This window comes from Mytilus californianus, unplaced genomic scaffold (assembly GCF_021869535.1).
Source record: "Mytilus californianus isolate M0D057914Y unplaced genomic scaffold, xbMytCali1.0.p SCAF_4, whole genome shotgun sequence".
Classification (NCBI taxonomy): domain Eukaryota; kingdom Metazoa; phylum Mollusca; class Bivalvia; order Mytilida; family Mytilidae; genus Mytilus; species Mytilus californianus.
In genome coordinates this window covers 39035081-39050291 of record NW_026262690.1, presented here as the reverse complement: position 1 = coordinate 39050291, position 15211 = coordinate 39035081, and the positions used below count along the sequence as shown (strand labels likewise).

At 31.9% G+C, this 15211-nt stretch overlaps 2 protein-coding genes across 2 annotated transcripts in view; one reads left to right on the top strand and one right to left on the bottom strand.

Moving 5' to 3' along the window:
- Positions 1–2541, top strand: part of LOC127698261 (protein ECT2-like) — a 48982-nt gene extending 46441 nt beyond the window's left edge. The window contains exon 21 of the mRNA XM_052201640.1: positions 29–2541. Coding sequence (XP_052057600.1) covers positions 29–142 — 114 coding nt within the window. The 3' untranslated portion in view covers positions 143–2541. The remainder of the gene's footprint in view (positions 1–28) is intronic.
- A 3308-nt stretch (positions 2542–5849) lies between these two features.
- Positions 5850–11839, bottom strand: LOC127698274 (kyphoscoliosis peptidase-like). Its single transcript, XM_052201666.1, has 5 exons — positions 11760–11839; positions 11043–11272; positions 8909–9024; positions 8429–8545; positions 5850–6886 (listed from the first exon to the last, which is right to left on the bottom strand). Exons 2-5 carry the CDS (start codon positions 11262–11264, stop codon positions 5923–5925), a joined length of 1419 nt encoding a protein of 472 aa, XP_052057626.1. The 5' UTR covers positions 11265–11272; positions 11760–11839; the 3' UTR covers positions 5850–5922.
- Positions 11840–15211: the final 3372 nt, after the last annotated feature.

Below are 15211 nucleotides of genomic sequence, written 5' to 3'. Positions count from 1 at the left end.
TATTTGATGTTCTTTCCTTATTTTTCAGGAAGTGTCACCAACATTATCAACATTTTCAAGTTATCCCAGCACAATGACTCTTTATGAAGATCCAGACTCTGTTAGCTTAGATTGTTACTCACTGAAAGATTCTAATGACTAACATATATATCAACACAATTCTTTACCATGTGATATTTTTATACTAATATTTATGCTTCTTGTACCTTCTGGATATAGGGCAGGTAGTCATTATATCTTTCATCTACTCTATCAGACATATGTACTTAATTTACATAAAATAGATATCCTTAAATTAAAAAGGTAGACAGTTGTTTGTGATTGCTTTAAATTGACCAACACATGTTTTGTTTTTGTCATGTCCAGTTAACAAATATGTCAACTCAAAATCTGCATTTCAAACTTGAAGAAACTTGAGAAACATGTTTTTTGTATCAAAAACAGATAAATTTTGAAGCCTGATAGAATTCAAATTTAACCGCTGTGCTAAAAAAATTGATGGTGTATTGTTGTTTACCATTATTCTTTATAAAGTCAACAAAGTAGAAAAAAAATTAAGTGTCATACTGTCATTGCAGATTCATTGGTCATAAAATAAAACAGCTGAAATGAATAAAATATATATATATAATAAGTGCTGGATTCACTGAAACATTCCATCCATATATGAGACTTAGCATTAGAAAAGATTATTACACATGTTATATCTGTTTCCATCTCTTTCTTTTGTAGCTTAATCTTTATTTTCTGGTTTTTTTGTTTATAATTTTGTTTAATTTAAATGGTGCTGTGTCAAGAAATGTTTTTTCATGAGTTACTAACATCTTTATGAAGAACTTACAAACAAAAAATTGTGCCATACATTGCTAGATAATGGATTTTCTTAGAAATGTTGTAATATAACAACCTTATGATTTAAAAATCACCTTATGAATATTAAAAAAATAACATGAATGTAATATCTAACCCATCAGGTATAAACAGTAAGTAGATTCCCTTTGTCCATTCAGAATCCATGTATAATAGATTATTTTACTGTAATATAATCTTCAAGATCAGCTAAATGTCAAATGTGTCTACGGACCACCAATTTGAAATTTACTCTTTTTAAGAATGACAGTCAAATTGTTTCTGTTTTTGAATTAAAAGATAAAATAATATTGGTTCTGTTAATACTTTGATTGGTTTAATTCAAATAAAAGTACTGTTTTATTTTTTCTTAATTTTTCACATGTAATAAAAGGATGGATCATTATTTTTAAATTAAACTGCCTGAACAGTTCAGAATGTCTGTGATATTAAGCTACAGTAAACCATCAAAATTGGCATTTCATTCTTTATTTAAGTTATTGCCCCTTGATGTTGATTTTGAAAGTTTTTAGAAAAGGTAATCTCAAATGAAAACATTATCTTTGCTTCTCTACATATGAGAAACATTTGCTTTTTCACATGTGAAGTTTTGTACAGATAATAGAAAACAAATTATAATGACTGTCCCTTTTAACTTACACAGGAGAAAGAGAGGAAGAAATACATTTTTGTGTCAAAAACAAACTTAATTCTAATTGCTACAATTTTTTTTCATGCCCCACCTAGGGGCATTATGTTTTTCAGTCTGTGCGTCCATTCACCTGTCCTTTCTTCTGTCCCACTTCAGGTTAAAAGTTTTTGGTCAAGGTAGTTTTTGATGAAGTTGAAGTCCAATCAACTTGAAACTTAGTACACGTTCCCTATGATATGATCTTTCTAATTTTAATGTCAAATTAGAGTTTTGACCCAAATTTCACAGTCCACTGAACATAGAAAATGATAGTGCGAGTGGGGCATTCGTGTACTATGGACACATTCTTGTTTCTTCCCGAGATATACTAAACAGCGAAGATACAGTTATTTCTTAAATTATAACCAGATCTTAGTTACTGTGATATGAATAAGAAGATATAAGTTGTTCTTAGGCATGTTTTATTCACATATGAATCTGTTCCTCAAATGATATTATTTATACATATCCATTTTTTTTATTCAGTATGTAAAATATTGTAAATAAGCATTTTAGGTTTAAACACTCTAATTGATAACAAGGTTGTTTAATGTATTTTTTATTCAAAGTAAACAATTACAGCTTCTCAATTTTCTTGTATGGTAACTGTTTGCCTTGTAATTTGAACTAAATTTTATTTAAAAAATCAGTTTTAATAATGAAATATGCAATTCACTTTATACATGAATAATATAGAAATGTCAAATTTCAGTTGCATTTCTATTTGATTACCATTATTATAAGATTTGTGCAAGTAATACACTGTCCTTTTTTAAATTCAATGAGCATATTATTCATGTAATACAAGTAATTTGAAAAAAAATGGATTGCAATAGCTGCTAAGTCATTTTATATGGTAAACATTTACATGCATGAAAATTCTGTACAAAAAAATCAGTGTGTAAATTTTATAAAGTTTTATAATCGTGTATGTATTAAGTATTCGGTTGTGAACCTGAGAAATTAGTGCTTAGAAAGTAAAATAAAAAAATAGACATAAAGTGTTGTTTTCAATTCTATAATTAAATAGCAAGCATGTGATCATGAGACACCTGTCAATTGTGGATGTAGTATAGTTTACTCTCTGCCCATCTATCATCAAATCACATTTTAACATTAGAAACCATTACTCATTTTCCATTTACCAAAGTAATAAAATAAAATGATAACCTCAGTCAAGGATGTATAACTAATATACTTCCTTGCCTCAGTCAATAACTTTTTATACCCCTGCCACAGGAGAGGGGGCATTAAGGTTTACCCTTGTCATGTCCATCTGTACAAATATCGAAAATTGGTTTTCATTATGTAACTTTAGTATGCCTCAACCAAATGTTATGAAACTTTAACACAATGCTTATTACCGCCAAATGCAGTTCAAGTTCGATTTTTGGTGGTTTCACATTCACCTTTCTTGAGTTATGTCCCTTTATAAATGAAAGAATGGTAAATTTGCTGTTTCCTATCTAATTTTACTTTGCCTCAAATGTTATGAAACGTTAATGAACCATGAGAGCACTCAAACCTCTGAGCAATCTCTAATGACAACATACTGAAATAATGTGATTAAGTTTCAAAGAAAACAAAATGTCAGTAGGTTTGAATTAGTACATTGACTCTTACGTATTTACAAGCAGAGGCAACTGTGTCTTATGGCCACATTCTTCTTTTATTTCTGGATATAAGACTTCTTACCAACTGTAACCACAGTTGATCTCTTTGTTGGTGAATTAGTAGGATGTCTCTTACTCCTTCTCCACCAAACAAGCAGTTACTGTTAATTCACATCTTGTTTATTGTCATATTTCTTGTCCTTGATCTCATTTTCATGGTTCAGTGACTGCTTAATAAACTGTATATTTAGTATTGTAGAATCAATGTCAAGTAGAGGGTTCACCTGACCTTGATAGTAAATGGTTCAGTGACCAAAGTGAAGGTTTAGCAGTTAGGTCCGTTTCGCATATACATAAATAAAAGATGAATTCAATTTGGCGTTTAGAATGACTTCAAGGTGTATATAACCGTCTGACATTGACCTCATTTTAATGGTTCATTGATCAACGTAAATTTGCCGTGATTTGGTTCGTTTCTCAAATACAACAAGGATTAGGTCGACGATATTTGGTGTGTAGAATGATTGCGCATGTTTGTCGATCTTGCAGGGATAATCCGACGTTGACCCCATTCTTATTTGATATGTAATACCATTGACGAAACAACTTGAAATAGACCATGGGATTAAGAAAAACAAAGATAATATTTTTCTCTATTAGGAATCCAACATTATTATGTCATAGTTTGGGAACCTTTGATTGAAAGAGGTGAAAGTTCAACTGTTGTTGAGGAATGGTGACCTACATGCAGACCTTGCGTCAGTGGAATCCTGTAGGACTGGAAAAAAAAACCCCAGACTTTATTATTGAATTACATATGCTCAATGCAGTATTTACACGAGACAGCGACATTGGTGGAATGTTTGTAAGTTGTTACAAATACAAAGTTCTTTTATTTATTTTTTCGTTCTTGATTTTGTTGCAGACGATTTAAATGTTTAGTTTCTATGACCTGTCTAAAACATTTTAAAAAGCTGTTATACTACTTAACCAAGATTTTAAAGGAGATTTGTTGATGACTTTTGGACACTTATTTCCAGTCCACTTCAGAATGCGGATAACAGTTAATTTCCCTCTAAAGAAAAGTCGAGGTCTCTTTTAACAACACGACTACAAGGGTCATACCGGCACCTCAAATTTGCATAGTGTAAATGAGTTTTGGCATTGCTTTTTTACCAATCTTTAAAATGATTCAGAGTTTAATAAAATCAAATACGAGAAGTCTTTTTTAAGTGTCCGATTCAAACCTGCCTTCAATATCAATTTGCAGTATTATTTACCTTTTTGGTTTTATAGATTTATATAAAATTCTTGGAAATTTACAAGTATATTATTTACACTCTGCAGTATTAAATTTCGATACGTTTCAATAACTATCCGATTTTGACACTGAGTGAGAAAAAAAAAAGAAGAAGAAATTAGCCCTACTTCTTAACATGTTCTCTACTGAAAGATCCCTCTGTGACTACAAAGTTTTATGAGGATACACAAACTGGTTGACTTACAAGCCAACAAAAGACTAAATTATTTTTAAGTGGTTATTAATTGAAAACAACGAGTCCGAAGCGCTTTTCTGAATATACCTTCATCAGGAACGCCCAAGGCCGAATATTTGACTGCCAAAGATGTACAAGAACCGAAACAGTTGAAGAGATATATGACAAAAAAAGAACCTAATGGAATATTATATATATTCATTTGTTCTTGTTTTTGGTGTTTAAATTGTATATGCAAACTAACCTAGTGATTCTAACCGTTAAACAATAAATAAATATTGAACCCATACTACATCTTTTTCTGAATACTACTTAAACGCAGCTAATATACCGATGTCCAAGGATAGGAATAGTAACATTAAGCCTAGCATATAAATAAGAAGATGTGGTATGAGTGCCAATGAGACAACTTTCTATCCAAGTGACAATGTGTAAAAAGTAAACAATTATAGGCCAAAGTACGGCCTTCAACACAGAACCTTGGCTCACACCGAACAGCAAGCTATAAACGGCCCCACAAAGACTAGTGTAAAAACAATTCAAACAGGAAAGCCAACGGTCTAATCTATATAAAAAACGAGAAACGAGAAACACTTATGAACCACACCAACAAACGACAACCACTGAACAGACTTGAGGAGCTCAGTGGTTGTAGTGTTATTGTTAATTTGTTGTTCATCTTTACGCTACCGACTTTAATGTTCGTTGGTTGTCTCGATTTTTTTCCCTTGAAAGAACTTTGGTCTCTTTCGTTTGTTTGATTGTTATCTTATTGTCAATCACACATTTAGATATGATCCGTACAACGATTTGATCGGGTACATATGTAGATCAATTTCAGATTTTTTTATATGGATAATGTGCAATTCCATGTATTGTATTGCTTTGATTTTGTGCCAGATTTTGCATGCTTCAAAAAATATTTTCCATTTAAACCGAAATATGAAGACTTCCAGTGATAAGAACATCCTCTGAATTATATTACAACCAATCAAAATGCTGTTAACACAATATTTTTCGTTGATGACAGTCTAAGCATAGATATAATAGCCATTATATCCATGGTCTAAGCAATTCGAAACACAAATTTCCAAAAAAATATATAAAGGACGGTACATGATACATTTTCATGCGTACGATCTTCAAAACTTGATGATATAGATAGATATAAAAATAGATAAAATAACTAAAACTAAATGAAACAGATCATTTCATTTATGATTTTCACAGTTGATCAATTTTTTTTATCTACGAATGTGTTATAGAACTCAAACTATTTTGGCTTTTTATCGACAATGTAAAATTTGTAAAGTGAATGAAATTTTCCATTTGCATCATCAGAAGTACTACCATATATAACGATCGCATCTCCAGACTGTGGTGTTGTAATTTTGCCTTCCCAGGTTCCGTTTTCGTCGCATTCAAGAGGGATGTTTTCCACCATAATTTGTCGGAGATACTGTGAAGATAGACGGATTTTAACTTTCGACTTTGCTGGAAGCTCTCGAGTATTTGGTTCATGGAGGGTAACATGGTAAGTTTGGGCATGTGTAAAAACATATGGCAGAGACTTTACGTAGTTGTTGACATCTGTGCATTTAAGAAGATATTTAACCATTAACTGCGCCGGCTGTGACATCTCACCATCTTTCTTTCCGTAAATTCTAAGTACATAGGTTCCTGGGGATGGAGGCCTGGCTTGGACACTGTATGTTAGAGTGTCAAATTGATAAACTAACGTGTAATCATCCATTTTCACATGATCTATGGTCTCCATTGCGCATGTTATGTTTCTAACAAGAATGCTGGCAGTAATGGTTATGTGAACTTCTTTTCTAAATATAAGAATGGGCTCTTTATGCGAAAAATCTAATCCCCAATCCTTTGCAGTTTCCTCGAGCTTGACAAGTTTATTGTATTCAGCTAAAGTGATTGGTTGTTTCAGAAGCTGCCAATTATTGTTGATCTTTCTATCAGAGCTTGTCCATGGATAATGATCGTTGATGAATTTATCTGGATCTGTGAGGAACCAGAATTCTTCATATTTCCTTACCCAATAACCAGTCTCATCTTCGTAACCAGCTCCCCAACAGCAGTCGACAAACCGCCAATCGTCGTCAACAAAGACAGCATTCCATGCGTGATCGGGAGAATCATGTGGTGTGTAAGGTATTTCTGGATCGTGATCCGTGCGCTTGGCAAAACCAGATAGATTCACAACAGGAACACCGGAACTCCTGATACAAATAGAAAGAAAATAATTACTGCTATTTTTAATATAGCCTGCACCCTTCATTTTCATAGTCTTCATTTTGTATATCCTTTAAGGTCTGAATTTCAATAAAAAATACAAGTAAAATGATAAAATGTAACCACATTACACAGAGATAACTAGTTAATATTTTTACAGAAATAATACAATACCACCTCTTAATAACATTATTTACAGAAATAATAGAACAAAACCTCTTAGTGTCTTATGGTTCTGGCCTGCAACACTGCAAATATATCATCGTTTTAGGATCTTGTCATTAATAATCAGATATGAGCCACATATTTACCCATAAATGTATGGTCTGGGTTTTGCTCATTGTTGAAGGTCGATGACCTATAGTTGTTATTTCTATGTCAATTGGTATCTAGTGGAGAGTTGTCTCATTGGCAATTATACCACATCTTCTTATTTTGATTTTTGCTACAAGATGTCTTGTACAAAGATGTCAATGTTCACGTATCTTTATAGATAAGTTCTTGGCTCATACATATAGAATTGAGAAGGGAAACGGGGAATGTGTCAAAGAGACTTCAACTCGACCAAAGAGCAGAAAACAGCCCAAGGCTACCAACGGGTCTTCAACGTACCGAGAAAATCCAGCAACCGGAGGCGGGCTTCAGCTGGCCCCTAAACAATAATGTACACTAGCTCAGCGAAATGGACGCCACACTAAACTCCGAAACATATAAATGAACCAACATAAAAAAAACACACAAGACTAACAAAGGCTAGAGGTCCCTTTTATCTGCGTATCTGTACAGGATAGGCAATTACTTGAATAAGAAATTAAAACCTCCCAAAAATAAAAGGCAAAAAAAAAAAAAAAAAACAACCAACAAAACAAAATAACAACAAAACAAAACAACAACAAAACAAAACAACAACAAAAGAAAAAAAGTAAAAAAGAATACATCAAAACATAAAACGCATCAAAAGGGTATTTCCCAATGTCTCAATTTATGTCCGAAAATAAAAACCATTAAAAACATTTTACCGCGCACCTGCAGTTGGTATTTAGAATCACTGTATAAATATCAAAACCATAGTAATAGTAAGAGAACGTGCCACAATCAATTTTTTTCAAGTTCGTTTTTTTGAGGACCAACATTTGTGACTGTTTCTCATGGAAAAGTTCCACATCTACAAAAACTGAACAACCTCTCTTATAAACTTTAAGGAATTAGTTTCCGGAAACACACAAAATAAAACAAAAAACGGGTTTACGCACGAAATGTTTGAAGAACAGGTGAATGGAAAGAGACAGCAACAATATTCTCAAACTTTAATTGGAAAACGGTATTATATGTTAATTTTACATATCAATCGACATTCATCAAATGTATAGTTCTGTTGTACGATATAGCTGTAACCAGCTTCAATGGCTACGCTTTCGTCTTAGTGGCTTATTCTAACATTTTCTTAATTCTTAAAAGGAAGAATATTGCCGTACAACATGAAACCAGTAAAGCACATATTCTATGTTATTCATACATTGAATACTTACTTGCACATTGTTGCGAACAGGTTGCAATAACCTACCGCATCTCCTGCTCGTCTGCGGAAGACAGTATTTGGGTCTGTCAGGGACTCACCACCACCTTTATTGTTCGATGTTTCATACCTTAAAATATAAGTATAATATTTGAAAATCATTGCATTCATCTAGACTCACTTCAATACTCAACTAACCCCCCCCCCCCCCCCCCCCCGAAAAAAAACTAACAAAAAGAAAAACAAACAAAAAACAAACAAACCAAAAAAACACAAATAAACAAACACAAATAATAAAAATCGAAAAGAAAAGTATTCGTTGTTTCGTTATATTGCAGAATAATTATTTTTATTTTTATTGTCTCATATGACCATGAAATAATGTAACAAAAAGATGCTGGTTAGCACTTGAAACTTTGAAAACCATATACCAAAAAAAAAAAAAAAACTGAGAACGTGTATACATACATGTTATTATTCCTATGTTACTCACGAAATATTTGCTGTTATCCATACAAAGAATGATCGAACTTTTTCTTTGTCAGTATCACATATTGCTACCAGATATTTTGTTAAGCTTTTAATGGACTTCAGTGCTGATCCTGGAACCTGGAATATAATATTAATACTGATAACGGGGGTAAAAGGAACAGACAGTTCATTTTCACCATCACATTTACTGATGACAAATGCAAATCTCTAATATAGTAATATTTATTTCCATATTTTAGTTTAAAGTTCAAAAGCACAAAAGGCTTGCTTATCAGTGAAGTGCTATAAGTACAATTATTATAACTAGATATACGATTCCTTTTCAGACATCTACTATCATCATACAACATTATTGTTCGGTGATTGGATTTGAATCTTCCTTCAAAAAATCTTGTCATATCTCTTACACTGTATCTATATAAAATAGGCGACTATCCACCAGATACCATATACGATGATGTAAACAACTGCGACTTTCAACTATAAGCAAAACCAAGATCATAAAGTAAACTATAGAAGGCCCGGCATGCCAAAATGCGAAAACCAAATCTGCATTAAATATTTTAATAACAAATTTTATTATTGAAAATTTTGCTGGATATGTTACATATACATAGAAAGTGAAAATAAAAAAAAAAACCCGAACAATCTTTTTGTTTAATAATAGTATCAAGAACAACAACTTGGTTTTTATATAATGAGTGCCAACAGAAACGCAAAGTGTATTCTCCATACACATATTTCACACCGAAAAATCATCTTTGGAAGTTGACTAATCGTTGTGATATTTTGCAGACTTCCTATGATATGTATAAAGAACAGTAAGTTTAATTTTTAGAGCTATCCGTTTTTCAGATATCAACGTACACAAAATGCACATGTCTAACCCCAAAATAGAAATTTGTACTTTGAATGGCAAATTTCCACTATAATAATATAATAGACCATTTAATCAAAGGTTATCAGAAATGGATGCAAAGTAGCAATTATCCTTTGCATTTGGTTAAGGATGATAATCATTTGTACGAACATCTGTGTAGTTTGCTTTTGGTACGAATATAGTCCCTAGTGTGAACAGTGTATAACTTGCATTTTTTTTTATACACTTTCCCAATTTATTTCTTGATATTTTATGCATGAAATATTAAGTAAGGGGATGAAATTACATTTAAAAAAAAAATTGGGTGCTGAATCTTTATGTTAAGTAGTGATTTGGTCCGGTTAAATAAGGTCAAAAATTAGAATGTCTGAAGCTGTCAAACTGAATATTAGCCCCCCTTAACACAGAATTGTCAATATTTTGAGTTAGAGCTGGTAGAAGTTTCTATAATTTTGATATTATTTGTATCAATAGTAGTACACTACACTGTAAAAATCTTTTTGAGATAGAGCAGGTGCGATTTTTTTAATTTGAATTTATTGTCTAAAAGAAATGCGAAATAACTGTGTTCTCGGGCCTTTTGATCCCTGTGAGACTTTCCACAAGTTTGGAGTGAAACCTAGCGGTTCAAGTAACATTCAGACAAATGCATTGAAAGAACATTTGTTTTCTATTTTTCCGTTCAAAAAAGGAGCAGGGGTCTTGGAATACATTGTATTGTGTTTATATCGCCACTAAGTATATAAGACTTTCTAGAAACTCACTTCCGAAAGCCCGAATCTGATTTAAAAATACGAATTATTTCTCTTGGAAATGATGAGAAGTAAAATAGAAAAACAACGTGTAACTTTAATTGACAGACATTTCCAGCTTTATAATCAAGTTTGATTAAGATTTTTCAACTTTAAGCATAAATTTGATAATCCAGATAACTATTAGGCCAAAACGATTAAAAAATTCAAATATAGCTAATATCAGGAGTTTGATACCAAGACTTCTGCTATTATTGAATGAATGTTTCCTAGCTTTTATTCTTCTCAAACGAAGTTTCAGACCGGTTTTTGACATCAATATTCTTCTGAAAATATTGACTTGTAACGAAAAATGTAAGTACATATTTTTCATTTAAGTTATCGAAAATTCAGCATGGATTAAGGTAGCAGTATTATAGGCAATATTTTCAATAAATTGAATGATTAACAACATAAATGCACAAACACACACACACACACATGTGATAAGTTTGTGACCTCACATTCAAAGCATGATCATCAATTTCCTTGAACTTTTCTATATCTGAATACTTGATGATTTCTTTTTTCTTTCCAGAAGGCGCTCGTAGGATATACGGAACAGGTGAGTTTTTCAGTCGGCCCATGCACCCTTGAGAGATTCCTCCGCAGAAGCATCCAACAACATCACCATCTTGAATGTCGTCAGCTTCAACATGAACATCAATGGATGGCTTACACCCCATTTTGTAGACTACATTAAATGAATAAAGAAGCATAACTAGATGTGTTCGATCTGATTTTTTTCTAAAACTCACACAGTAATATATCTTTATTTTTGTGTCATATTTACATCTCCTTTAATGCCAATACAGTCCAGACTTATTAAAAGACAATGGAAGCTTTTACATTTATTACATAATAAATGACTAATGTTTTCTCTTGTTATAAAATGATTCCAGTTAACCAAATACCGTGCAAAACAAAAATAATGACCATCAAATAAAAGATTACAATAACAAGCTAAACGAATCTCTTTTTTTATATAGTACTCTAAATATACTAGTAATTGCTTGTACATCAACGTCATTTGACCTTTGGTAGATTGTCGCATTGGCATATACATACCACATCTCTAAAATATCATTATAGTAATTGGAAAATGACAATTACCGCGTGCTGTACGTTTATTTTATTTGCATACTCTATCTCCGTAGATTATAGAATTTGAAAATACTTACTGTAATTGGAAATTTCTTTTTAAATTAATCGATGTCTACCTAACAACCACATACAAGGGTGTAATCACGTTTAAAGTAAACAATAAAATATATAAAAAGATCGTTTTACAAATATTTAATTGAAAGTGAAAAGAATCTAAAAGCGTGAACGGCATTGTCTTATTTAAAAACACATACAACTGTTTACATATCCCACTGTTCAACTGACTTATCACATTTCAGGGTCCAAACGTATTTATTATAAATGGAGGTATCCATCTTTATTCTATAAATCACATTTTCCACAGGAGAATCAAGGACATAATTCTAAATAAGTTGAATTAAAGTATCTTCAAAATCATCCCCGTTTGCAATAAAAGCAACAGGTTTTATTATACGAATTAAAATGCTTTTATCATTGACATTTCTATGTTAATTAAATAAAAAAAAAAAAAAAATCGAAAAGCAATATATATATATATCCACTTTAAAATTCTGTCGAATACGAATACGAATATACGAATATTGTCTTTCTCATAAAACTACAATTACATAGTAACATATATAAACATAAATATATAATTATTACATGCATGTGTGAACAATACAATGAAAATAACCTAGAGGACTGACTTTCACATTTATAACTTTGATAAATTTACAAAATTTTTCTAATATTACAATATTTGATGAGTTAAACAATTGATCAAATTTATAGATATTAGGGTTTGATCAACAGTACTGCGGTAAAAATTTCTTTCTTTCTAACTAAAATGTTCTACAATTCATAATGTAATGGTACTCGTCACCAATGTCGTTTGAGTCACAGAGACGGCAGACTCTGTCTTCTCTCGGTAAACCCTGCCACCTTCTAGATTCAATCGGCAGATGGTGACTACCACATCTAAATTTGCATAATGTATAAATAAAATTGTAAAGTAAAAATGAAAAATATTTTTCAAATTGTAAATTCTTTTCAAAAATACGATAACATAAAGTTTATGGCGATTCTGCAACAAAAGCAAAGCATTCTTGTTGAAACTGGTCTTTGAGTTTTTTTTTGCGCAATACATTTTGACAACCATTTATCAGCAAACTATTGTGCTTTCCATCCCAAATGGACAAAAACATACTAAAGACAACCACTGACGAGGTTCAAGTATGACACATGAACATGTGGCGTGGTTTATATAGTTTTTGCTATCACTTCTCCCCGTTTTTAAACTAGCTCAGAGGAATAACACTGAACGCTCCCCGTTTTAAACTCGATCAGAGGGATAACACTGAACGCTCCCCGTTTTTAGACTCGATCAGAGGGATAACACTGAACGCTCCCCGTTTTTAGACTCGATCAGAGGGATAACACTGAACGCTCCCTGTTTTTAGACTCGATCAGAGGGATAACACTGAACGCTCCCCGTTTTTAGACTCGATCAGAGGGATGACAATAGTTTCATATAAAAAAATACGTACCAATCAGTATTTACATTCTTAAGCAATGGTTGATGATCTACTGTGTTCTCCAATGCTTTTAGTAATTCGTGTTATTTTTTTGAAGATTATCTTATAATTTACTTATAACAGCTTTGACGAGGGAAAGATTGTAACCTATCAAATTATATCAACAAAAAATGCGTTAATTGCGGGTCACTTCAAAAAGGTACTTTCATTGTAAAATGGCAAACGAAAAACGAATGGCAAAGTAATTTACGCCATCTATATTTTTGTTTCATTGCATTCATGTTAGTTTTGTGTGAAAAACATGTCGCTTACGAAAAAGTGTCTTAAAGGTAACTTTTTTCAAGGACAAGAATCAATGTTAGCGTCAAAATTACGAAAATTAAACAATAAAAAATCGTAAATGGTTAATATATATTCTACCTATCAACGTAAGATAAAAGAAAAAACTTTCGTAATTTTGTGAAAATATGTTAAATAAAATGATAAATCCTTAATTATTTAAAGTTTCTACTACGTTCTTGAACTATTTTTGCGCGTTTTTGCTTCTCTAGTGTTAGGAACCGGCCGATTAATCGGAGGAAGACTAATAGCTACTAATTTCAGCTAGTCCAACCGCGTGTCAGTCACACATCGTTTCCGCTCTCTAACTCAAAAAAACTAATTGGAGTTCGTGTATGAAAGTTAGTATAACTATTTACCACTTCTAGAAAGTGTGTCATTTACTAGGAAGATCACCGTTTATTGAAAGCCATGGTCAAAAGCTAAGTTCAACTTAGCAACCCCTGTGTATATTTACAAGCATCGTTTCCGCTCTCTAACTCCTGGAGGATCGGGTATGAAACTTTTATTAGTAATCTACACTACTAGAATTTGTGCCTAAAGGTTAACTTTTATAATGCACATTCTGCTACATACGGTACTATGAATACTAGATTGACTACGTGAAAATAATAAAAAGCTACAATGGTTATGGAATGTTATATAAAATTCACCCTCAACATACCAGATACTAATCGACCAACGGGCTTTTCTTCCATTTAATTCCATAAAAACTTAGATCAACGGTCTGAGTTCTCCATTAACCGAATGCTAATTCAGATACTCTCGTATATGTAATCAACAAATATAATCGCAAAGTGGGAAGACAAAATCTCGGTGAAGACATTAATGAAAACTTACTATTTCCAAAATTAGATAGTTTTGAAGCATTATTTGCCTGAACTCCTTTCTTCGTTAACTTAACCTGTCTCGTTCTGAGTGTTCTTCACAATTATTTTCATTCTATAATCGATCACCTTGTTCTTCGATAATGAAAGTTTTACCACCTTAAGGTAGATTTACTGTATACCACCATCTTGGATTGTACAATAGCAGTTCACATTCGGTCTAGTTCTTTGCATTAATCTGCAAATTTTGAGACAGATTTGCAATTTATGTGTAAGACTTTTATTTGTATAAAGAAAAATAAGTGATTTATTGCATAATCCAAAATGTTTGAACAAATATCAATATTTGTGTTTTTTAGAATCAATTTTTTAACTTGGCCGTTTAAGGGGGGATAACTCTTATAGTAAATTTCTTTTTATACTGGAATGATACTGAAATTTTCATTTTTTCACTTGTAGCAGGGAAAACAAGTTCGGTGACACCTTTTTTTCTTTTTGTTTTCTTAAAGCATATTATAAAACCTATCTTCTCATAATTTATTTCAAAATTCTATATCATAGATTTCTTTCATGAACAATCTATACAAATTTGGGCATTTTTGCACGACTTGTAGCTTGAAATATAGCACGGTGACCCATACTTTTTATTATATTTTTAAAAAAAGCATGGTAAAATCTTCATTTTGGCATAGTATAAGAAAATTCTATCTGAGGAAATATATACCTATGATCCACCTTAAACCTTTTGCAGAATTAATTAACATCATTCACACTGTATTCTCACAACAGTTGTCAGTTTTCTGCATCAAACTCATGTGAATAATCTTTAAATTAGTTTGACAAAAT